Here is a 24,703-nt window from a genome sequence, read left to right as displayed (position 1 = left end):
CTTCTCTCCGCTGGAGTTTACTCTTTATGAATAGAATCTAACTTCATTGATTTTATAGTGAAGTTGAACTGCTGTTCTGAACTAAATTGATGAGTTAGTTTTGCACCGAGGTTTTCTGGAACACACCGAAATAACTGCAGACGTATGCAATAATCACCTTTTTGTTCGAATCACCTAACCATGACATTCACAGCAATGGTCGCATAGTTGAAACACCAAAATACCTATTCTCCTTGCAAGTATTTGAAAGAAACAGATTGAACAAGACGTTGCAATGTAAAATTGAAAATTTATTGTTTGGCAAAGGCAAAGCACAGCTCTGCAAAGCCTGAAGAACAACTTCATTCAGCCAATTTTGTACAATTTCTCTTAATATTATACAGCAGATTGGAGAACCATTTAAAGAACAGATGAGCCAAAGACTGCAAGTATCCCAACTGGTGTTACCAAATATACCTGCTGCGGTAAAATGGTCACTGGGTTTCATTTTAAACAGATATATTCTGGATTGGTACGGCGTTCACAATTCTCATAAAAATGCTTCGTTAAAAAAATGCAATATATCCTCCAACAGCCTAACCTGCAGTTTGTACGTTAAAATCTGGGCAATTTGGAAATGTACATTCAACTGAAAAGCTGCAAGTCCAATTTTCTTGCAGTACATTTGTGAATAACACAGGAAGGTAACACCACTGATAGGCTAAGATACTGTGTAATAGAACTTGTACTGTGTTCATCTGGATAAAAATGGATGGCCTCAACAAATAAGCCTCCCTTCGGATTGCTGAAACTAAAACTGGCACCAACAGTAGTTCTAAGGATGATTTGTCTTAACAATGACTTGGTGCTTTACAAGCCAAATTAATAGCCTTTTCATTGAAAATAAACAAAAAGACAAGTTGTACCAAAGAGGGCAGATTCAGCTGGGATATACAGTTAAATAGTATTAATATAGAATGGAGTCTAAGCAACAAACTGGATGTTATTTACAACATTTGAACAGGTTAGAACAACTTAGATAACAGTTGATTTAGTTATAGCTTTCTGGATAAGTGTATTAACTCAATGCTTCACTATACAATTAGATAAACATTTACCTAAATGAGACATGCAAGTAATTTATAGAATGAAATGCACATCTACATTTTTAAAATTTGGACATTAGCAATGGGCAACATTTACTTTTAAAAATTAGCAGGTAAAAACATAAGATGTAGGCTGTTCTACCTTTCATCAACATATTATAGTTGGAAAAAGTGCATTCCAAACAACGAAAGTGATATGAAATTTAAATTCAAGATTAACTGCAAAAAGAGGGGGGACTATCAATAAAATTTTGAAGGTATAGATGGAAAAAGAAAAAAGAATAATTCAAGAGATAACAAATTCCACAGTGGCCTTTATTTAAAATAGCCTCGATTTAAAATAGCCTCTTGAATGACATGGAGCAAGTTTCTAAGGTTAACTCAAACTATAAGCAATTTAGATGCTTCTCTGTACCGCAGATTAAACTTTGTCAAAAAAAAACTTGGTGCAAAAACTGAACTCAAAAGTAACACCTCAAATACAAACAATTTGTCAATAGAATTCATATTGCACAAAGTTACAATAAAAAAAGACAACATGCTTTCTAGGTGCTGAAAGAGGCTGCATTTTAAATTATTTTCGATATCTAAACCAAAGACAACAGTAAGAATAGATTGGATTGATGACAGAGCATTTAAAACAAAAACTCAGATCTGTTTGAATTTTTGGGAAGTCTGAGGTATATCAAATAGGATCATCCTGATGATTTTTTTGTTTTGATATACAGCCTATGCAATGTGACAGCAATATTGCACTTTGATATGTCAGTGCATGTGCCATCTTTTCATGCACATTACATCCTTAATTTCTGATCAATACATTATTATTCCCCAGATAAAATTCTGCATCAATTATTTGTTTCTAATAAGGCACGTGTTCCAGCCTTTGCCACAGCGATGTTTCAAGTATTTTAAATGCCTAAAAACATTGGAAATAATTATAGGTATTTCTGAAAATTAACAGAGTCTTTGAGTAACATCCAGTTAAGAAAAAATGATTAGGACAGAGGAACAGAAGATCAAAAGATATACCGCATGTCCCCAGGAACAGAGTGCAAGATGGTGTATGATTGACATTAGTCATCAAGTAACCAAATGTTATCTACAGATTTAAAAATATTAAAAATTAGTGTAGCACATTACTGGAATCATCTGATTTCTGTATGTTGCCATCTATGCCGATATTTATTTATCCTGTTTGTGTATATTGAAGTACCATTAATGAAACAGGAGTACCAACAGCATATTCTTCTTCCCCCTTACGTCCCAGCATTAGTTGCCATTTACTTTACACCAGTCCTATTACAGTCACATTCTAAAAACACAGCAATATTTGACTATTAACATTTACAGCATTTGTGCACATTTGTTCATTACAAAAAAACACTTGACACCAAGGGTACATAGAAAATTGACAACACTTAAAATCCATATCAAAATGTTAACAACTGTATTTTGTCAGCCAAAACTCTTAACAGAAGTCTCAAGAAAGCTGATTGCATGTCTTGTAAAAACTGTTTTGTTGCTAAAATACAACTCGAGAGGGGTTTCAAGTGAGCCATCATTAATGGTTTTGAGAGAACAAACATAATTGAACTTATTTCGGGAAGACCGGGATTGAATACTCATTGGTACCAACAGATTGCTGATTACATAAACTGCAGCATTATCTCCGTAGGAGACTTTTTTCTTTCTCCCTTTGCTAACCATAGTTTGCTTTGTCATTCCTGATAATTATTGCCATATGAATGGATTTCAAGCATTTTCAGGTTTACACTTTTTAAGCACTAAAATATCTAATTCCATAACACTTCCAAACAGCAGTATGAAAAAATTCAGAAAGATGCTACATGATGATTTCAGAAGACGACGATTTCTGTATTTTTTAAGGCAGTACCTTTGATTATTTGGCATTAATTTACTGCATATTTCATTTAAAACATGAAAACCATAGATAAAATGTGAGTGGAGTGTTTAAATAAGTCAGAGTAACCAGCTTGTAGATTTATTAAAATGAAACTGGGTTTTCGGGGGTTGGGGATGATGTTGAGGAGGACTTGAAATGTAAGGAATTGCAGAGACAAATGACCACTGTTCCCTCCTCAGATGCTTGCAAACTCAGACAACCCCACCTCATCCACTCGACACTATACAAGCTTATTTTATACATCGCACGCAACATAATTTAAAAATCGCAAGGCATTCGCCTTGTTAGCCTGATCTGGTTGGAATGATGCAGAGGAATCTCGTTGACTCTGAAAAGAAAATCGCAGTCTCCCACTGTGATGTTGAAACGTCAGTCTGCTCGTTGTCTCTCAGACTTAAAATTAATCATTTTTCACCTGCCTACAACTTAAATTGAAATGGCTTCTGTTGTGTGCATGCATTCCTGATTACTGGCTCTTCAAAATTCTACCTCGCAACAATTTGTAGTCAAATGTTTATCCCAAGTGTATAAATCAGAAATTATTTCAACAGTCCATTTTAGCAGTGTGTTAAGGTTTAAGTTTGAGGGAAAAATCTACATTTGATTTTGCATAATACCTACAAAGCAGAGCATCTTTAAGTCATTTGCACTTAAAAAAATGCTCAAGGAATCCTCCCATTCCTGCAGTCTCACACTCAATCTTACAGTTTCTCAAATAGTTATTTTAATTGATCCCAGCTTAAAATATTGCTGCACTTTCACACTTTGTTTTAAGTATTGGTAGTGGAAGCATCAATACTGGAAGCAATATGACTGGTTTCAAATCTGGAACATAAACAGTCAATCTCTTTGAGTAGGTCTATTTCACTTGTGGGCTTTATCAATTCAGCCTCAACGTCTTCTTTCTCCCAAGGGATTAAAACTGATGGGTATTTTGTTGTATTTTGACACTGCTCGTTGTAGGTACCTTCTTCACTGGTTAGTGTTCGTTCTGGCTCCTTTAGTTTAGCTGAAATTTTGTTCTCCTGCTTTGATTTTTGGCTGGAAGCAGTGGTTGCCACAGAAGTTTTACAAGATGAGTCACTACTGAGCTTCGGAAAAGTTGTCAACTCGTCAACGAACACACTGGAGCTGTCACAGGATGGTGCTTCAAAACTAACCGGACATTCAGTAAAATAACAGTGTGATTTTCTGGGAGATGGGGGAAGGGGCTTTCTATGGACAACGCTGTCATCTTGTCCCAGGTGCCAACTCAGATGATCGCCATTATATTCATCAAATTTGGCCAGGTTTCCCTCACTTGGAGTATTGGACTTCTTCTAACAAAATAAGAGAAATATTCAGCGTCAGATCTCCCAAAACTATAATGGTAAATAAAAAGAACAATATACTGTCAAAACTGAAAGGCAGTTAAATCTGATATTAAATTTCCTGTACAAAACAGCTAGTTCTTTTATCATCTTTCATTAGTTAACATTTTCGAAATCCTCAAGATTTACATGAGGCAAACCAATACTTTTGACTTTTTTGTAATTTTTTCTTCCAAAATTACTTCTCGAAAGCATGGTGTATTGGGGAAGGATAAGAATCAGAAGACAAATGCTACCATTGATTACAAGAGTGGTTACACTGCAGTATTCCTTGGCCATGCACCAGTGTACATTTGAAAAGATTAAATAAGACAACTGATTCCCACAAACTAACTGCATTAAACTGAGGAACTTCAAGGAAAGCCTGATTGGAACCCTGATGGTTCCGAGATGGTTCTTTTTTAAAATTACATGTATGAGTGAGCTTGAGCATCACTTTTGCTTTGATCTTCTAACTTGGTGCACTATTGTGATCTTAGAAGTGCAGTGTAGAGTACTCACCACAACTTTGTAACTGATATCATCCATTGATTTGAAGAAATCCAGACTTTTAGCACCACATAGCTTTCCTTGATCTGAACTGTGCGTGCTTAGGGTATCAAGGATCTCTCCCAAAAGGTCCATCTGACCTGAAGATTGTGACTCTAGTTCAGCCTGCTCCGAATCATCACTGTCATCAATATAGGCATACACTTCCCCACTGTCTTCAGAAGATATCCTGAGAAATATGAATACTGTTTAGTTCCGTCAGATACACTTATTCTATTCGCCATGCATTAATAAAAGCAGCCATTTATTAAAACATTTGGAAGATTAATTGAAAGCGGAAACTTTTACAAAAAATATGCTGTGAAGCACTTCAAAATGTCTGAAGTAAGTTACCTGGAACTGGATAATTTGTGCTTCAGAGCAATGAGCAGAAAAGTTAAATGATGCACAGATCAAATAACTTAAACTACTTCTAATAGCAACTGTACCTCGGAGATAATGATGTGGAGATGCTGGTGTTGGACTGAGGTAAAACAGAAAGAAATCTCACATCACCAGCTTCGAGTCCAATAGGTTTATTTGTAGCAAACGCCCCAAGCTTTCGGAACACACTGTTCCTTCGTCAGGTCGGTGGTATGAAGGAACAGCGTGTTCTGAAAGCTTGGGGCGTTTGCTACAAATAAACCTGTTGGACTTTAAGCTGGTTTTGTGAGATTTCTTCCTCGGAGATAAGACAGGGCAGTTTTATTCAAGATATAATGTGGGAACTGCATACGTGAAATTCAAGCACTTGTAAGGCATTAAAATACATTTACCTATTTTAAAATGCATGTTAGAAATGGAATGGGGTCACTGCTAAGAGAAATATGGGGAGGTCTTGTGGCACAGTAGGCACTGCCTCTGACCCAGAAACTTCCTATTTGAGTCCCTCTCTGGGACTTGACGGCCATAGAAGGTGCGATCAGAATGTGGTCAAACAGGATGATTATCAACATGTAGATCCTTCCAATATGCCACAGCATGTAGGAACAGCAGGAAAGTCTTGTGGTCATCCATGCTTGATGCAGAGTGCTGTCCCTCAAGCTACAGCTGCTAGCAAACTGTTCCAGAAAAAGTAACAGGCAATTGCATATGCTTAGTCTGCTTCATGTGCCAACACCATCCAGCCCCAGGGTGGTTTTCCAAGAGACAGAATCAGCAGCCTAAAGGGCTAAGAGTCCACAAGCAGGAGTATTCAATTCACGGTAAATCATGGTAAGGTCTAATGTTAGAAGCTGACTGCAGATCCCACCCCAAAATCACCACCACCAGTGGGGGACCAGGCTAACTGCCTGAAGACAGCCTTCTGACAACAAGCCTGAATGTTGGGCTATTGGAGATTAAAGGGGGCCATAAATGTTTCATTGGGCAGAAGGTGCAAGATGTTCACACTTGCAGGCAATGGCAACAACTTGTGCAAATAGTGGATAACGTGTGAGTGCACAGAATCCCAGAAAGTGTTGAGAATGTCAAGTTGTTAACAGCCATGTTTTAAACAATCCATCTATTTATAAAATAAAAGCAAGTTATAATCTCAAGGATATTGAAACAGAATTTCCACCTCAACACAAGGCCCTTGTTATTCACATTGCCATAGAGATGGGCTTTGAGGGGGAAGAGTCCAAGATATTGATGAAAGCTCATGTTTGTAAATATCTGTGATAGGCAGCAAGTGCTGTGGTTCACCATCCAAGATTGCAGATGGGAACTCACGCTTGCAATGAGAAAACTGAACTTATGATGAGTTTAAATGAGGTTGGAAGATTTGCCTAGCTTTTGCTGGAGAAAGAAATCAAAACAAAAAAGCCCACTGTAAAAACTGTTATGAGATTAAAAGTCCTCAGCTGAGCAAGAAAAAGAACAGACATACACACCAAGAGCCAGGAATCATCTTAAACATGATTCGGGGGAATTGAATTTCTATTTAAAGGGTGATATAAAGTACATCTGTGAAGTCAGTTTCTAGTTGTGCTAAAAAAAGAGGAATGTTCTGACTTGTGGCTTAAAGTATAGGTTATCTATAAGATATTGTTTAGCCAATAGTGTGTTTAATCCTTTGTTACAGCAAAAATCTTAAAATTAAGGGATCTTGTTGTGTCATCCTTTCAGCTATTAACTGGAAATTTTAGTTTATTTTTAAAAGTTATTGGTCTCTACAGAGATCACAGAACAGGTCACAGTTTTGACTGCTTGCTTCCCTGTGGAATGGTTTCCCACCCACAATGGTGGCCTGGCTGCTAAGGCCATTTTCAAATTTGCAATTTTTGAAAGTTGGAGAGAAGACACCTCAATTGGAGGTGACTCTTACATACGAATGAAAGAATTAGGAGCAGGAATAAGCCACTTGGCCACTCAAGCCTACCCCAACATTCATCCATGTTACCTCTGCCTAATTACCTCAATTTGTACAAGTACTTATTATAACATCTTTAAAAAGAGTGTCTGGCATTTTCCCTATGATGTTAAGCTAAATGGCCTATAGTTTCAATCTGTCACTGTTTTTGAGTAAAGGAATTATGTTAGTTATTTTCCAATCTAATGGAACCTTCTCTGAATCTAATGAAATTTGAAAAATAAAAAAGCTTTGCATCAACTACCTCTGTGATCACTTCTTTTAAGACCCTCGGCTGAAATCCATCATGATCCAGGGATCTGTCAACTCACAGTTCCAACAATTTGCTTAGTACCGCCTCCCTAGTGATAGTAATTTTCTTCAGATCCTGCCTCTCTCTGATTTCCAGCCAATATCTAGGATTTCATTTGTATCCTTCATAATGATGACTGATGCAAAATGTCTATTCGTTGGTCACCTCTTTATTTTCCATTATGGCTCCCCAAACTCACCTTTTATATGAATACTCACTTTGTTAACTCTTTTAAATATCTATAGAAACTCTTATTATCTGTCTTTATTTCTAGCCAATCTTTCTTTCATACCGGAATTTATTCCCCTGAATTAATCTTGTCATTCTTTGCTTTTTTTCATATTCTGTCCAATTTTTATTTGTAACCCCATCTTTGCACAATTCACACAATCCCTACAGTGCTCAAAGAGGCCATTGGGCCCATTGAGTCTGCATCAACCCTCCGAAAGAGCATCCCACGCAGGCCCACTCCTCCACCCTATCCTGTGCACTTAACATAGCTAATCCAACTGACCAACACATCATTGGACACTAAAGGGCAATTTAGAATGGCCAATCCACCTAACCTGCACACCTTTGGACAATTATATGCTTTTAGGCTGTTACTATCTTCAATCCTTTTAGTCAACCATAGATGGTGGGTTTCCCTTGCATTCTTTCTTTCTCTTTGGAATGTATCCAATTTACGTATTCTGAAATTTATCTTTTCTAATATCACCTTAAATGTCTGCCACTGCATCTCTACCCTTTAACCTAAACTGTCAGTTCACTTTTGCTGACCCTGGCTTTACGCTCTCATAATTGCCATTAATTAATTTTAAAATACCAGCCTTAAACCCACTCTTTTCTCCCTCAAATGAAATATAAAATTCAGCCACATTATGATTACTGTGACCAAAAGGTACTTTCACTATGAGGTCATTAATTAATTACTGGAGGACCCCCCTCCCCCACCCCCACCCCAAAGCCCTCGTGGCCACATCCCACCCAGTGTAATTTCCACTAGCCCCAGCTTTCCCTCCCCCATCATGGCCCATCAAATCCCAATCAGCCTTGCCAATCCCCAAACAGTTCCAAAGATGTGACTCATTGTACCTCGCTTCCTCACTAGCCAAGTGCAATATCATCAGTGGCCACCTTTCCCAGTAGTACATCAAAAGCTGCCAGACAGTGCTTGGCTGGCAACCACCTGAAGTAGGACCACCTCAAACCAGGGATGAGACCAGCGCACCGAGTATAATTCAGCCCATTGATCTTAATGTCATGGGTAGCATGTTCAGACTAACTTTAATAATTATTTTCCCCACTTGTTGTATAGAATTGCTTACAAACAGAAATAAGATGCTTTCCCCACTTTGCTGCTCCAACAGTGATTCTAGATTTCCTGTCCTCGTTCAGCCTGCTCATCAGTAGTTATCACTTGGTGCTTTATTTCAAATGAACATGCAAAACACGAGCGACAGGAGGTGGAATTTATCCACTGCTTTTGAGCAGTGGTTAAGGTTATCATGCAATTTGTCTAAACAATAGAACAATTAAACTCCAGTCAGAGTGCCAGACTGCTAGACATCATTTTGTCCTTGACTAATGGAATGTTAAATATACATGCTATTGTATGCCATGGGGGGCATTCTCCCGTATCACCCTCAAACGCATCATAGCAGGCAGATGGGGCGGACCATGCATAGATCCACTGACCCCAGGCGGGCTTCTCCGGTTTTGGAGTGAGTGCAGAGAATCCCATTCCACATTTTTATAAGCTCTATGATTAGTACATAAAATGGTTATCTGAAAATAACAAACACTAATGATGAAATATGCGGTGATTCTAAATCTTCATTTGTAGGATTGTGAGTGAATTTATCTGCATTATGTTGTCATCCAGCTATCAAAGATGAACATATACGCACACAATATGCCAATTCAGATCAACATTTAAAAAAAGCATACACCTTTCCCAAGTGCAGATACAGTTAGATATCTTGAAACCAGTAGAGGTCAGTATTGATGCATATATTTCTGATACTGCGCATCCATTATCCAATATGATCCTCTCATCCAAAAACAAAAATATATTGAAGTGCAGAGATATAACCTGTTATTGCAACAATTAAGATCTCTCCCAAATTGAATGAATATTTCTAACAAACGTGTCCAGTCTACTTTATCTGTCATAAATAGGTCTGCAAGATGAATTAAAATGTGCAGTTGAAAATACTACACGAAACTGCAGCTGTACAACTATACACAATCTATAGTTTAAGTATCTTAATATTCTGACTGCAATGTCTGCAAACATCTACCTACATCATTTCTGGTATCAATATGCCGTTTGGTACAACGAGTCCAAAGATGTGTAGGTCAGGTAGATTGGCCAAAATAAATTGCCCGTTAGTGTCAGGGGGAATAGCAGGGTAAACGTGTGGTTACGGGGATAGGGCCTGGGGTGGGACTGGTGTCGGTGCAGACTCGATGAGCTGAGTGGTCTCCTTTTGCACCGCTGGGATTCCATGATTCTGTTTTTGAAAAGAAAATGGTGCCCTAAATTATGAAATAGTTTAGGTGGAAATCCTGTATGCATGTGCAGTAACATTATATATCCAATGACCAACAAATATAATTCACCATTAACATAGACAACCTAAAAGAAACAATGGAATTGGTGCCTTACTTTCTTGCTCTGTCCATCTCTTCAGCATCCAGTGAAGAAACAGTACCAGCATGTGATGATCGTTGAGGGCGAACCTAAGGCAGGTAGACAAAAGCAATTTTCGTTACCAATGTTTTACTCTTTACATCTATATTCCTTTTGGTTCCATGGATGTCAGCAGCCTACCAAAGTAGCCTCTTCTTGTGGGAGTCTGGACAGCTGATGCAACATTACAACGTCGATGTGTCACTTATAACTATAAAATACGGGCACTCAATTATCCTAATTCAAATAATACTAATCCTATGCTGTGACGATATTGATACTGCAGCTATCTACAATCGTGAAGAGGAAGAAATATTACACACATTAAAAGCTTGAAAATTTATGTGCATCAGAAGGCATAAATATTAGTGATGCAACATTGTTATATATACTTTTAAAAATTGGAACACATTACAAGCATAATTAGTCACATTTTTACTAATTGCCGGAAAACAGGATATTACTATTATGCCAATGCAGCCCACCCAATAAACCAAACATTGATATTCAGTTGGTTGAGTATTACATTTAACTGCCAGATCTTCTGGTGTATTGTTCATAGCATTTTGATGATGCACAATTTTATAATGATAGGTGTATTATACTGTGCATGCATGCTTGATGTATAATTCTGCAGCTGAGCTGCAACAATATTACATTTGGTCACGAAAGCCACCAAGAAATACCCTCAGGTTAAATACTCTAGGTGAACATTTTCAGATGGCTAGGTCCTATTGAAGTTTTCACCCTAGGTCAGTAAGGTTCCAATGTGAAATAATTTTTTAAATATAATATGCTTACAACACTTTAAGGTAGGATGTCTGATATGGATGGATCCAAAACTTAGTTTTTGATAACAGAAATTTTCCTTTGACACAGCCAACATTAAATAGAAGGACAAGAACACTATCATGTAAAACACAAATATTATTTAGCTAAAGCACAAGTATAAGATTACAGTTAGTCTAATTAAAAGTGATGTGGAGATGCCGGCGTTAGTCTGGGGTGAGCACAGTAAGGAGTCTCACAACACCACGTTAAAGTACAACAGGTTTATTTGGAGTCATGAGCTTTCAGAGTGTTGCTCCTTCATTAGGCGAGTGAAGGAGAGCATGGCAAAAGCTCGTGATTCCAAATAAACCTGTTGGACTTTAACCTGGTGTTGACAGACTTCTGTCTAATTAAAAGTTCTAATTAAAAATCTGACTAGATTCGCTCAATTAGGAGATGGCAGACATTGTGGGTGTGGTATCGTTTGGACAATGCAAGTGTGAGTGAGTGTACTAGCGAGGCTGACCTTCAGCAAGTGACTAAGATGGAGCCCGCCATGTGTTTTTCCAGCTTGAGTAAATCATAACAAACAAATCAAATTCAAACTTAAATTGATGTCATCTCAAAGAATGAGTCACAAAAATTATTTACCCTGTCTCTGATGAAATAGTCATGATGAACTACATGAACTCTTGACAGTTTCAGCTCAATATTTCCCTGCCTTTTAATGCAATAGATTACATTGATGCCCATTTCAGTTTTAAAGTGGGAGTTCCATGAAATTGAGTAACCCATGCATTCAGTCATCTTCAATCCTGAATATGATGATTAGAAGTTAGGAATTCTATCTCACCCACTTTGGTGTTCCACAATTTGGGAGACAAAAGAAAAAGCAACATAAAGAGCTGAATGTAAGGACCTGTCAAGGGGAAGATGATTCCATCTGCCCAGGAAAGTAAAAAAATGCTTTCTTTCTACCTTGTCGTCGTTGTTGCTTTCTTTTCGCTCTTATATATGACAGCATCAGGGAACTGTCTTGTAAAAAGGGAGGTGGTGCAGAGGGAAAGTTACAGGATAGACAAACTGCATAATGTTATGGTGTAAATAAAACAGCAGCAGTTGATAAAATGATGTCTTAAACTGGAGAAGGCTCAGCTCTCCCAGACACATTTTCATGTGTAATGTTTGCGGCTGCATTCAATTTTCGTATCATTCAATGCTTTGCTCTTTCTCCCTAAAAAATTATCACTTCGAGCCATTGACTTTTAAACTTGAAATTCCTTATCCAAAATCACATTATGCATTCAGCTCCATCACAAGCACACTGTATCCAAGTCATCAAGATCAACTTCAATACGTCTGCTTCCCATCTTCTTAGCAGCAAAAATAAAACTGATGCTAACTGTCAAATACAACACTTCACAGCACTTTGCGTTTTTTAAAAAATCAGACCTGTACCAGTCTGATACGGAGAAATGCTGCACAATGTTCTATTCAACAATGCATTTATCCATTCTTATGATAAATTCCCAACAAATGGCAAACATATTCAATGCAAAATCTCTTTTAAAAACACACCCATATGATAAACAGAGACTCCCTTCTTTTCGACCTACCACTTTAGATCTCTCCACGTGCATCAGCCATGGCCAACAGAGCAAGCAATTTGCCCCAAGCCTTCATCTGTACAGCTGTGAAATGGGTTAGAGTTTCACTGATCTCAAGTGGGTGAAGAAAGAAGGTCAAGGCTATGTTCTTGATATCTTCATAACTTACTAGCTGCAGCAAATGCGTAACCTCTAATGAACAGCCAACCCATGCCCGCCACCAGAGGAGATCACAAAAGAGATCATGTGCCCTGTTATTAGGCAATGCACTGTGCCAGAGCAAGATGTTGTCTATGTTTATGCTAACTGAATCTTGCTGGTTGGGCAAATGGTAACACCAGATGACTCAGGACCCAATCCCTATGATCAAATAGCAAACATTTGCTGTCTAGCTCAAGTGAAAAGTAACAATATGGATCAAAATAGAAGAGGGGGTGGGAAGAGAGAGAGAGAGAGAGGGGGGAAGTCAATTGCCCCAGCCGATCTACAATGGGAAGGGGGAAGACAAGTCAGGAGGAAAATTAGATGCAACATGATTTGTAAATGTAGAAGACTCATTAATCTTTCTGGGGTATGTAGGTTGCTGTACTTCTCCAGAAATGACTATCCCTCTGCAATTCTCCCGACACAAAACGAGAAACCTTTCTAACCAGTTTAAAATGTTAATTTTGGAACCAGATGACAGGTTTCTGATAATTATTTTTCACTTGTTACATAGGAACCTTTTTGTAGCAGTAGGTTTTAGCCCACATAAAAAGTCTTTGTTGTCAAAGCGCATTTGAACAGTACAAAAAAATCAAGCACATTAATAATCAGTCCATACTTTATTTTTGAACTACTCATTTAAATACAAAGGTAATTACCAGTAATGAGCACTCTTTGATCTTCCCAGAAAAGACAAGCTTTCATGTACTTGATTGTACATTTTGTTCTCAGCAGTACTGCATGTTTCTCCTGCAAGTGCTAACAATCCATTTTTTCCCCAGAAGCAATATTTTTAATGACTGCATTTTTAAATGGCAGAATCAATAGGGGGAAGTAATGCACGGAAACTATTTCGAATGGTGCAGCTGAAGAGGTGTCCTGTCCCATTCACAAGGTTTCCAAAATACTATACTTATACCATCACAGTTTTCAAACTAAAGACTTCTGGTAAAAAGGCATAGCAAAGGCAATTAGACAATTTTCCAATTTCCAGCTTCAAAACGTTCTAATAATTATGGACTTCAAAGTCTTAAAGTTGTTCAGTTTTCATTTAAAACTGTGTCCACCTATGAAACTTGTCAAATATATGCATGAAATATGTAAATAAACTTCACTTCTTGCTGTCCCCATATAGGCAAATCACTTTAGAGTGTCTCGTAGTTTGAAATCTGCAGACCGCTAATTTAACAACAAACTAATACCAAAAGTCGATTGAGTCAAGAGTTCTATGCAACAAATACATTTGAATTAACTAACTCCCTCCTGCTAAAAGGTATTCCACTATTTCTGGAATAAAATGCAATCTATCCTGCTAAATTGGATCAAGATCCAGTCTTGGGAAATATTACAAGTCTACAAGATGCACTGTAGCAACTCATCAAGGCTGAGTGAAATACTCAGTCAGAAAGTCGATGCAGACTTAATGGGCCTAATGGCCTCTGCGGCACTGTAGGGATTCAATGATGATTCTGCAACAGCACCTCCAAAGCGCCAACCTCTGCCATCTCAAAAGTCAAGAACAACAGCAGAGAATACTTCAAAATCCCAAATCATCCTAATCCTGAGGGAAATTGTTGTTCCTCATCATCACTGGGTCAAAATCCTGGAACTCTCTACTTAACAGGACTGTAGGAGGGCCTCCAACATGCATACTGCAGCTGTTCAAGATGGCATCTCATCACTACCCTCACAAGGGGGTGTAGAGATCGAGAACACTCATGAATAATTTCAAAAAACTTTTCAACGTGTAGAATTGCAGCAACTTGAGATTTTTTTTGTTTTCCATACAAAGTTTCGTGATTTGACTTATCTCAGTGAAACAAAATAGTCTTCATCACAAAACCATGAATTGTAAATCAGCTCCAAGAATTTCCTGCAGCCTCAAATGTATCGAGTTATTTGGCATTCTGATAAAAATATTCTGAATGTAAAGGATATATTCCCCAAAGGTCAACTGGTAAGTTGTCCTTTTTAGGGGCAGATGAAAAAATATGAAATGCAAACATTGCAATATTTTGGCAATATTTTCATTTTACATTATCCTTACTTCGATCTCTTCAGTTAGATAAATAAGCTGCCTACATTTCAAATGCAGGTTACATTCAGTGCCACAACAACACCAAGGAACAGCAGAATACAGAAATATTTTGCACTCCACTTGGGGAGGGAGAGGCTGTTTAGTATTTTCTTTCATGTTTTAGTGGCCCCTTGAAGATGTCATGTCCCTTACAATGGAGCAAGCAGGCAATCAAACTTCATGTTTAGCACATTCATGTTTACTACATTGCAACAATTTGCTGGGAGACACATGGGAACTGTTCACAGTAATTTTCAGTACAGCAAGAGAAATGCCTCATCTGTTTGACCAAGAAAACAGTTGAAATTGGTAACATATTGAGGGAATATAGCTGATTGCACCTGTTTTACTACTTCACAGCACAACTCGAATGCTGTTGGCACGTTGCCACATGTATTATACAGTGAAAAGTATTGTTTCTTGCACGCTATAAAAACAAAGCATACTGTTCATACAGAAGGAAAGGACAGGATGCTGAACGTAGTCTTACAGTCATAACCAGGATGTAAAGAAAGATCAACTTACTATGAGGTAGGTCAATTCAAAAGTCTGATGGCAACAGGGAAGAAACTGTTCTTGCGTCGGTTGGTATGTGACCTCAGACTTTTGCATCTTTTCCCCAACCTTACATATAATTTATGTAAGCATAGTGCTCCTAAAAATAAGTACGGGTTTAACAATTGCCTAATAGTTACCTATTTCCTAACCACTCCATCGTGCACCTAAAATACATACATTTAAAACTACCCATCTGGATCAATGTATACATCAACGTTCTACTTGTGATCAAACTATTCTTTATTTTCTGTTCTAAATCCACTTTCTTTTCCAAGTGCAATGGTAATAACACCTAAAATATGATTCCAAAATGCTGTTTGCTCCAACACAAACTGTACATTTTTGCACAATCAGTAAAAAGCCAATCATTTGCAAAATAACTAAGAAAACAAACAGTGCCACTAATGAGTACTTACTGCAAAACAGGTATTAATTCCTGGTTGTTTATATTAAAAAAATATAAGCGTCCAATGCCACAATGGGATTCCAGAGAATTCCCTCATATCCAGAAGAGAGCACTTATCAAAGAGCGTGTTGCGTGTTACTGCATGCCCAGCATCTCACACATCTTGCCTGGGAGACAGAAGCACCATGGACTGGCTCATTAATTACAAAGGTGAGAATTCAACGGCCAAAAGAATATGTATTCAGTCAGTTTGCTGCAATGTACAAAAAAAACTTCCATTCACCTTTATTCACCAAAAACCTTAACAAGGCTTGAGAATTAAGATGCATGCACTCCCTCTTCTCCCATGCCCTTCCATTGTGGTTTATTTAGCCCAAGGCTAGCCATCTGTTATCACCAGCAATGTTCTATAGTTAAGAAAACAAACAACAAAACAGCTAACCCAAGCAATTATCGGAGGCAGCACACAAATACAAAAGCACAAAAAAAACCAAGACTTTTTTTTCCTTCCCCGCCCCCCCCCGCCTCCCAAAAGTGGTCAACCACGCCCACACATTGCTGACTCTGCTCAAAAAGGAGCAAGGAAGCAATTATTTCTTTTGGCTTTTGGCAACTGATGGAGAAGAGCACATATTTGCATGCTGATTAGGAACACCCCTTCTACACACACAAAAACAAAATCAGTCCACATTTTTATTTCAAGTTTTAATAACTTTGCTTCCTGTTAGGCGATCAGTTTGATTGTGACAAAATAAAAGTATGAATTCCAGACAGATGAATTCTAACAGCCATGGAAGCTTTCATTTTTTGAAAACCTGTTGCAATTTGGCGAATTGCTAGTAACCTGGGTAGCTCGCCTCAGGTAACTTGACTTTTTGCAATCCAAAATCTGGTTTGTTTTGCTAGTTTATTGAAATGACATCTGAGTTGATATTCCCCGTTATACAATACCTTAACTGAAGCTGCATAGCCACTATGCAATGCAAAATTGCACGTTCAAAGACTTAACTTTAGTCAAGTAAAATTTACCCCTTTTATTGTTGTGCAGTTCAACCAATCGAAGGACAAAACAAAATCTTTAAGGCCGGGGTCTATATCATCAGTGCTAGCTTGTTCCCAGACTGAGACTTAATATGGGAGAAAAGAATTTCATAAGCCAACATACTGCACAAGCACAATGAATGCTGTAAATTCATTTACCTTATTTCTGAACTGTTGAGCTCCTTATTTCAATCAAAGAAAGTGAGCCATATATACAACTTAAGCTCCATTGAAAGAATTTGGATGGCAGCCAGTGAGCTAATTCAGTACCACAAAGCGCTGCATGGGGGAAAACAGCTCATAATTTTAGCATGTTTCGAATAAATCTCAACAGAAAGTGGGTGTCTTGAATTCTGGGAGAGAAGAGTTCAAGTAACAGATCATCCATGATCTTATTGAGTGGCAGAACAGGCTCGAGGGCTTGTTTGACCTTTTGTTTCCGATTATCTAAAAGTGAACACTGTGAAACTTGCAAATTATGGACATGTTGGGACTGGGTTCAGGTGTCATTTTTTTGTAGGTGCCCTTATTTTCAAAGTGATCACCATGTATAAAGAAGATTTTTTCCCCCTATCAGTCTTCAAGGACCAGTAGAGGAACTACAGAGCCTCTACTGAGTTCGCACTCACACGTTAGTCATGTGTTGTCTTCAACTGCTCATGTTTTTCAAGAAGTTCCTCCTTCATTCCTGAGAATTTAGGCAGGTGGTGGCTTGTCAGCATTGTCCTAGCCTATTTCCCAAACATGATTCCCTCTGATGATGGTAAGCCCATATCTAAAACAGTCATCCTCAAGTATAACATGGCAGCACAGGGATTTTGTTTTGTTTCTATGCACTTGACAATTAGTGCCTTAATAGTGTGAACCACTTGCTCAACAAGATCTGGATATTGTGGTGAGGCAGTCATGTGTGCGAAAAGGGAAAGAAACCACATGTCCTTAAAACGTTTGCCAATATATTGGGGCTCCTAGTCAGGTATACCCGACAAACTGAATTTTGCACCTATTTTGTCTCCTATGGATGCACTTGACATATCCTTCAATTGTCTGATGATTGGGAAATTGGATAAATGACCAGTAACTGGGAGAAAGTCGTTGCCATGGAGAGTCAATAAATCTGCTGCAATTTTGCACCAAGGATGTGATGGATGGAATCTGGTGAGGGCGCAGAGGTACTGTGCATCGGTAACTCTGACATGCTTCACACATCATTACCTTTTTGATATAGCGTTGACCCCTAGTCTAAATACAGGTGCTACATCTACTCCACACCCATATGGCTAACAACAATCAGGGATGAGAAATATATGTTGAACCAGTCAGCAACAGCCACATCTCATGAATTTATAAAAGCAGTCCCTAGTGAAACTGCAACAATAAGTCCTGGCAAAGTGCTTCAGGTACAAGCACCAGCTTTTCTTTAAAATTCACACCTCTTGAAATACTGAGTATATCTCTGTACAGCCAAAAACATTGCAGGATATCTAATAATTGTATTGTATCAGGCTAACCTACAACAATAACTCTCCATAATGTCTTCAAATCGTTGTTCCCTCCCGACGTTGGTTCCATTTGTGTGGGTCAAAATTCATCAGAAGCACAGAGTACATCTTCTACTTTGACGGCTATGCCATAATCTTATAGGTCTAGCAAAACACCCTCCAAATTTGGTAACCTGCTCAGTGTACTTGAAGTAACCATTTTACCATTCGGTTTGGAATGGACTACAAAGTCATATCACTGCAATTTTATTAGAAGTTACTGTAATGTGGGTTGTGCGCTCATCAGTGCCTTTTGCAAGATCATTTCCAATTGCACGTGGTTACTTTCCAGAATTAATCATTTCCCAAATAGGTACGTGTGGAACTTGGTGATGCCGGGGCGAGTGACTTGTGCTCTTTGTTCAAAGAATTGGATTTCACTTGCGATAGGCTTTGAGTCAAATACAGTTGGTTTGCCATCTTACATAATGCACACTCCTTATCCGTTTTGAGATATGTTGACCTCGAAGACCATCTCCCTTTTTGGACTGCTGTATTGGAGAACACGTCCCTCCACCTGTTTAATTGACTTAAATGGGCATTGATGCTCTTCCTGCTACACAAGTGAAACATGCTTCCTTAGCAACACTCTGAGCAATAATGGGGCACTGTGGAACAGTGGCTAGCACTGCTGCCTCATAGCACCAGGGACGCTAGTTCAATTCTGACCTTGGGTAACTATTTGTATGGAGTTTGCATGTTCTCCCCGTGTCTGTGGGGATTTCCTCCAGGTGCTCCAGTATCCTCCCATAGTCCAAAGATGTGCGTGTTTGGTTAATTGGCCATGATAAATTGCCCCTTAGTGTCAGGGGATTAGAAGGGTAAACATGTGGGGTTACGTGGATGGAACCTGTGTGGGATTGTTGTCAGTGCAGACTCGATGGGCCAAATGGGCACACTGCAGACTCTATGATTCTATTTGCTGCTGGGAAAGACAGTGACCGAGGTAAAGCAAAGGCAGCATCTTGCGATAGCTGTGCTGAGAATAATGACAGTAAGAAGTCTCACAATACCAGGTTATGTGAAACCTGTGTGAAAGTAATGATCACGCGATCCCTCTGCCAAGTGAGTCAACCTTCTTTGGCATTCAAGTTGTGGAAAAAACAATTGCTCCAATGAACTGGAGTTGCAATTCCTCTAATGATGGGACCTTGTGCGAGTATTCTTTGAGTTCGAGACATCTTGGGTTGAAGCATATGCCAACTTTTTTTCAGCATGCACGTGATGGAGTTGTGTGGTAGTGGATAATGCTCCATTTCATTTAATCACAATTAAGCTTCCTCTAAACGTGCACATCACCTTGGGAGGGGTGACCAACAGGATTGCATCTTCTCTGAAGTGTAATACAACAACACTCTAAAGTTTCCTACAGCAGTCACTCCGTCTGAATAGCTGCAGTACGTCACAAACTGACAGTGTGATTGTTTCTGGCCTTTTCTGCCATGATTGTGACCATGATCTTCAATGCACTAATGCTGAATCCTGAATGCACTAGTAGCCCTCCTAATACAGGTCAACTCGTGTCCACAAGGTAGAAGTGTCATGGTTTCTGTGCAGAGTTGGCGTAGCTGCATTTCACTGTCATTGTTCTGGGGAAATGAACAGGTGACCCACTGTATGCAGTCGGTTTGGCTGTCATTAGTTTCATCATTGACTCCCAAGGGTTCAGATACAATGTCCTCCAGGATTCTGACTGCTAAGATGTTTGTGTGCCTGGTGGTGACCACGTCTGCCACTTTTCCTCAGGCATGTGATGCTGATCACAGTGAAGGCCTCTAATTGTGTGACTTTATCCACAGGATGCATCACATTCACAATGTGGAAAGCCTAGTTGAAGATTTCTAAACTCTGAATCTTCTCCCTGATGTGTCATGCCTCTAACCTCGTGTATGTGTTGGTGTTTTATGTTCATCCTTGCACAGTCCCTCCTGTTGTGCCAATATGCTGCACATACTTCTTGGCTGGTATGTAATGAAACTCTTTAAGCTCAAATGTTGGGAGCTTTGGTTCCCAATGAACCGTGGATTTGCTGCACACCTGCAGGCTGGGAGCAGGTTGCGTGTGTAGTTTAGCATCTTTACCCTCTTCAGGATAAAGACAGGCCCTACACGAATGTGCATAGAGAGAAAAGGAAACAAAGACCAAGGTCACGTGACTGGGTGTAGAGTGCCACAGCCAGCAAGTGTCCTAGAGGGAGGTACAAATGACAGGGGCAGGGAGAAGTCCCAAGAATAGTCCCAGCTGGGCAGCAGTGACAGGGACAGGAACACAGTCCCAGTTAAGAAAAGGAGAGCAGACAAACAGGCTTGAATTGGAGAACAAGCTGTAGGGAACAGAAAAAAGTAAGGTTTACTTATTATTCACTAATAGGTTTACATTAACACTGCAATGAAGTTATTGTGAAACTTCATCATGCTCCGGCACCTGTTCGGGGACACTAAGGAAGAATTTAGCATGGCCAAATTTAAGTGAAGTGGGGTCAGGAAATGCCTTGAGGATCACAGAAGCCAGCCGCAAGTTGGCCACTCTGTGCTGCGAGTTGCAGGGGCAAAGGTGTCCCTTAGAAGCAGCTGTGTTCTGCTTGGCCGGAGAGTTGAAGTTTTCATTGTGAACTGGTGCTCAAGTACACTTAGGAATCCAGGGGAACAGGATCTCAAAGGCAAAATTGAAACCCTGCGAGGTCAGCCATCATTGAAGCTTCTGAGTTGGAATGACATTTGGAGAGAATGCTAAGATGAGATTTTTAAAGATATGCCTTGGAAACCCTTGTGAAATAGGAAATAGGAAATAGGAGCAGGAGTAGGCCATCTAGCCCTTCGAGCCTGCCCCGCCATTCAATAAGATCATGGCTGATCTGTCGTGACTCAGTTCCACTTTCCCGCCCTCTCCCCATAACCCTTAATCCCCTCTCTTATCAAGAACCCATCAACCCGCTTCTTAAAAATATTTAGCGAGGCAGCCTCCACCACTTCAACGGGCAGAGAATTCCAGAGATTCACCACCCTTTGAGTGAAGAAGTTCCTCCTCAACTCCGTTCTAAACCGCCTCCCCTTTATCTTGAGGCTGTGCCCCCTAGTCCTACTGTCTTTTTTGAGCGGGAAGAGTCTCTCCACCTCTATCCTATCCATCCCATTCATCACCTTATACGTCTCAATGAGATCTCCCCTCATTCTTCTAAACTCTAACGAGTACAAGCCTAGTTTATTCAGCCTCTCCTCATAGCTCAACCCCCTCAACTCCGGTATCAGCCTAGTAAACCTCCTCTGCACTCCCTCCAAGGCCAAAATATCCTTGCGCAGGTGCGGCGCCCAAAACTGCACACAGCACTCCAGCTGTGGCCTCACCAATGCCCTATACAGCTGCAGCAAGACCTCCCTACTTTTATATTCAATCCCCTCGCTATGAAGGCCAGCATCCCATTCGCCTTCCTGACCACCTGCAAGCTGGGTTTTTGCGACTCATGCACAAGGACCCCGAGGTCCCTCTGCACCGTCGCCTGCTGCAGTTTTTCGCCACGTAAGTAATAGTCCTTCCTACCATTCTTCCTACCAAAGTGGACCACCTCACACTTGCCAACATTAAATTCCATTTGCCATTTCCTGGCCCATTTGCCCAGCCTATCTAGATCCTTCTGCAGACTCTCCACGCCCTCCGCACAATTTGCCTTTCCCCCAATCTTGGTGTCATCAGCAAATTTCGACACCCTACACTCGGTTCCCTCCTCCAGATCATCTATATAAATGGTAAATAGCTGAGGCCCCAGCACCGACCCCTGGGGCACCCCACTAGTCACCAACCGCCAACCCGAATAGCACCCATTGACCCCCACTCTCTGCCTCCTATTTGACAACCAATCCTCTATCCACGCTAACACCCTACCCCCAACTCCATGTCCCCTGACCTTCTGCAATAACCTCTTGTGAGGTACCTTGTCAAACGCCTTCTGAAAATCCAGAAAGACCACATCCACCGGCTCTCCTCTATCCACTGCCCTAGACACATCCTCATAGAACTCCAGTAAATTTGTCAGACACGACTTCCCTTTAATGAAACCGTGTTGCGTCTGCTCTATCAAGCAATTCCCTTCAAGATGCCTCGCAATTTCCTCCTTAATGACAGATTCTAACATTTTACCTACCACAGACGTTAAACTAACCGGCCTATAATTCCCTGCCTTTTGCCTGGCACCCTTCTTAAACAACGGCGTAACATTAGCCTTTTTCCAATCTTCCGGCACTTCCCCGGAATCCAGCGACGTCTGGAAAATAACCACCAAGGCATCCACTATAACCTCCGCCATTTCTTTCAGAACCCTCGGATGCATTCCATCCGGTCCTGGGGACTTGTCCACAATCAGCCCCTCCAGTCTGTCGAGCACCACCTCTCTAGTAACAGTAATGTCATTAAGACCCTCCAGTCCTACCACCTTTCCATCGCTAACACCCGGCAAATTATTCACGTCCTCCTCCGTGAAGACAGAAACAAAAAAGTTATTCAAGACCTTAGCCATATCCCCATCCCCTACCACTAGGTCCCCTTTCTCATCCTCTAAAGGACCAACGTTCACCCTAGCCAGCCTCTTCCTTTTTATATATTTATAAAAACTCTTGCTATCCTTTTTTATATTAAGTGCTAGCCCAGCTTCATAGCTTCTCCTACCCTCCTTTATCAACTTCTTTGTCAATCTTTGTTGACATTTAAACCTTTCCCAATCCTCTTCTCGCCCACTACTCTTAGCTACTCTAAATTCCTCCGCTTTTAATTTAACACTTTCCTTCACCTCCTTCGTTATCCATGGCTTATTACCTCTCCTCCTACGGTCCTTTTTGACCATCGGAATAAATTTCCGCTGAGCACCAAGAAAGATCTCCTTAAAGATCCTCCACTGCTCCTCAGCAGACCTACCTTCCAACGTGCTCCCCCAGTCCACATTCGCCAATTCTTCTCTCATCCTACCATACTCCCCTCTATTCAAACAAAGGACGCGTGTCCGGGAACCCACTTTCTCCTCCTCCATCTGCAACAGAAACTCCACCATACAATGATCACTCTCTCCAAGAGGATCCTTCACCGCAAGGTCCCTAATTCTACCCGCCTCATTACATAGCACCAGATCCAAGATAGCTCGCTCCCTCGTCGGCTCCAACACACACTGTTCAAGGAAATTATCCCAGCAGCATTCCAAGAACTCCTCCTCGAGCCCACCTCGTCCAACATGGGTCGACCAATCAATATGCAGATTGAAATCCCCCATAACTACTGCCGTCCCATTCCTGCACGCCGCACTTATTTGCGCGTTAACAGCCCGCCCCACCTCCAGATCATTATTCGGGGGCCTATAGACGACACCCACCAGCGTCTTCCTCCCTTTGCTGTTCCTAATCTCCACCCACAACGATTCCACTTTCTGCTCTTTGGCTCCGATATCATCCCTTGCTACCACCTTGATACCATCCTTAATCAGCAGAGCTACGCCACCCCCTCTTTCCTCCTGCCTATCCTTCCTAAACACTTGATAGCCCTGTACATTCAGCTCCCAGTCCCTGTCACCCTGCAGCCACGTCTCTGTAATGGCCACCAGATCGTATCCATTTGTGTCGATCTGCGCCACCAGCTCATCCACTTTATTCCGAATGCTTCGTGCATTCAGATAAAGCGCTTTCATCCCAGCCTTCACCTGGACCCTATTTGCCGTAACGCCACCAATTGGGACATCCTCGGCCTCTTCCCTTACCTGTACCCTATCCTTAACTTTAGACCTCGTAACGTCACCTACCCTCGCACCCTCCCCCCCCCCCCCAATTAGTTTAAAGCCCTGTCTACAGTCCTCTTTACTCGATTCGCCAGCACTCTGGTCCCAGCACGGTTCAGACCAACCCCATCCCGCCCGAACAAATCCCACCTACCCCAATACTGGTGCCATTGCCCCATAAATTCAAACCCATTCCTCCCACACCAATCCCTGAGCCACCCATTCACTTCCTTAATCCTGTCAACCCTACGCCCGTCTGCACTCGGTTCAGGCAGTAGCCCAGAGATAACCACCTTGTCGGTTCTACTTTTTAATTCCATTCCCAGCTTTTCATACTCCCTCCCCAGATCCTCAGTCCGCACTTTGCCTGAGAGACAGGATTTCATGGAGATTGGTTGACTCTCAGTATTGCTAACAACTGGATGGATTATTGGGAAGTCCACGTACTCAGTTTTAGTCCCACTTGTCTTTAATTGTGTGGAGTGGTGTGTCTGAT

General features: G+C 40.5%; 1 protein-coding gene across 3 annotated transcripts in view; it reads right to left on the bottom strand.

Moving 5' to 3' along the window:
- Positions 1-282: 282 nt before the first annotated feature.
- The window catches only part of dennd1b (DENN/MADD domain containing 1B), a 277,010-nt gene continuing 252,589 nt past the window's right edge, over positions 283-24,703 (bottom strand). For 2 of the 3 annotated variants that reach the window (XM_080195844.1, XM_080195846.1), the window contains 3 exons: positions 10,227-10,300; positions 4,884-5,100; positions 283-4,331 (listed from right to left, as the gene is read on the bottom strand). In XM_080195844.1, coding sequence (XP_080051970.1) covers positions 3,783-4,331; positions 4,884-5,100; positions 10,227-10,300 — 840 coding nt within the window. In that variant the 3' untranslated portion in view covers positions 283-3,782. The remainder of the gene's footprint in view (positions 4,332-4,883; positions 5,101-10,226; positions 10,301-24,703) is intronic. The other variant, XM_080195845.1, reaches the window with a different exon arrangement.

This window comes from Carcharhinus amblyrhynchos, chromosome 9, assembly GCF_965287045.1.
Source record: "Carcharhinus amblyrhynchos chromosome 9, sCarAmb.v2.hapA, whole genome shotgun sequence".
NCBI classification, from domain to species: domain Eukaryota; kingdom Metazoa; phylum Chordata; class Chondrichthyes; order Carcharhiniformes; family Carcharhinidae; genus Carcharhinus; species Carcharhinus amblyrhynchos.
The sequence above is the reverse complement of the archived record's forward strand: the minus strand, read 5'-3'. Positions and strand labels throughout refer to the sequence as shown.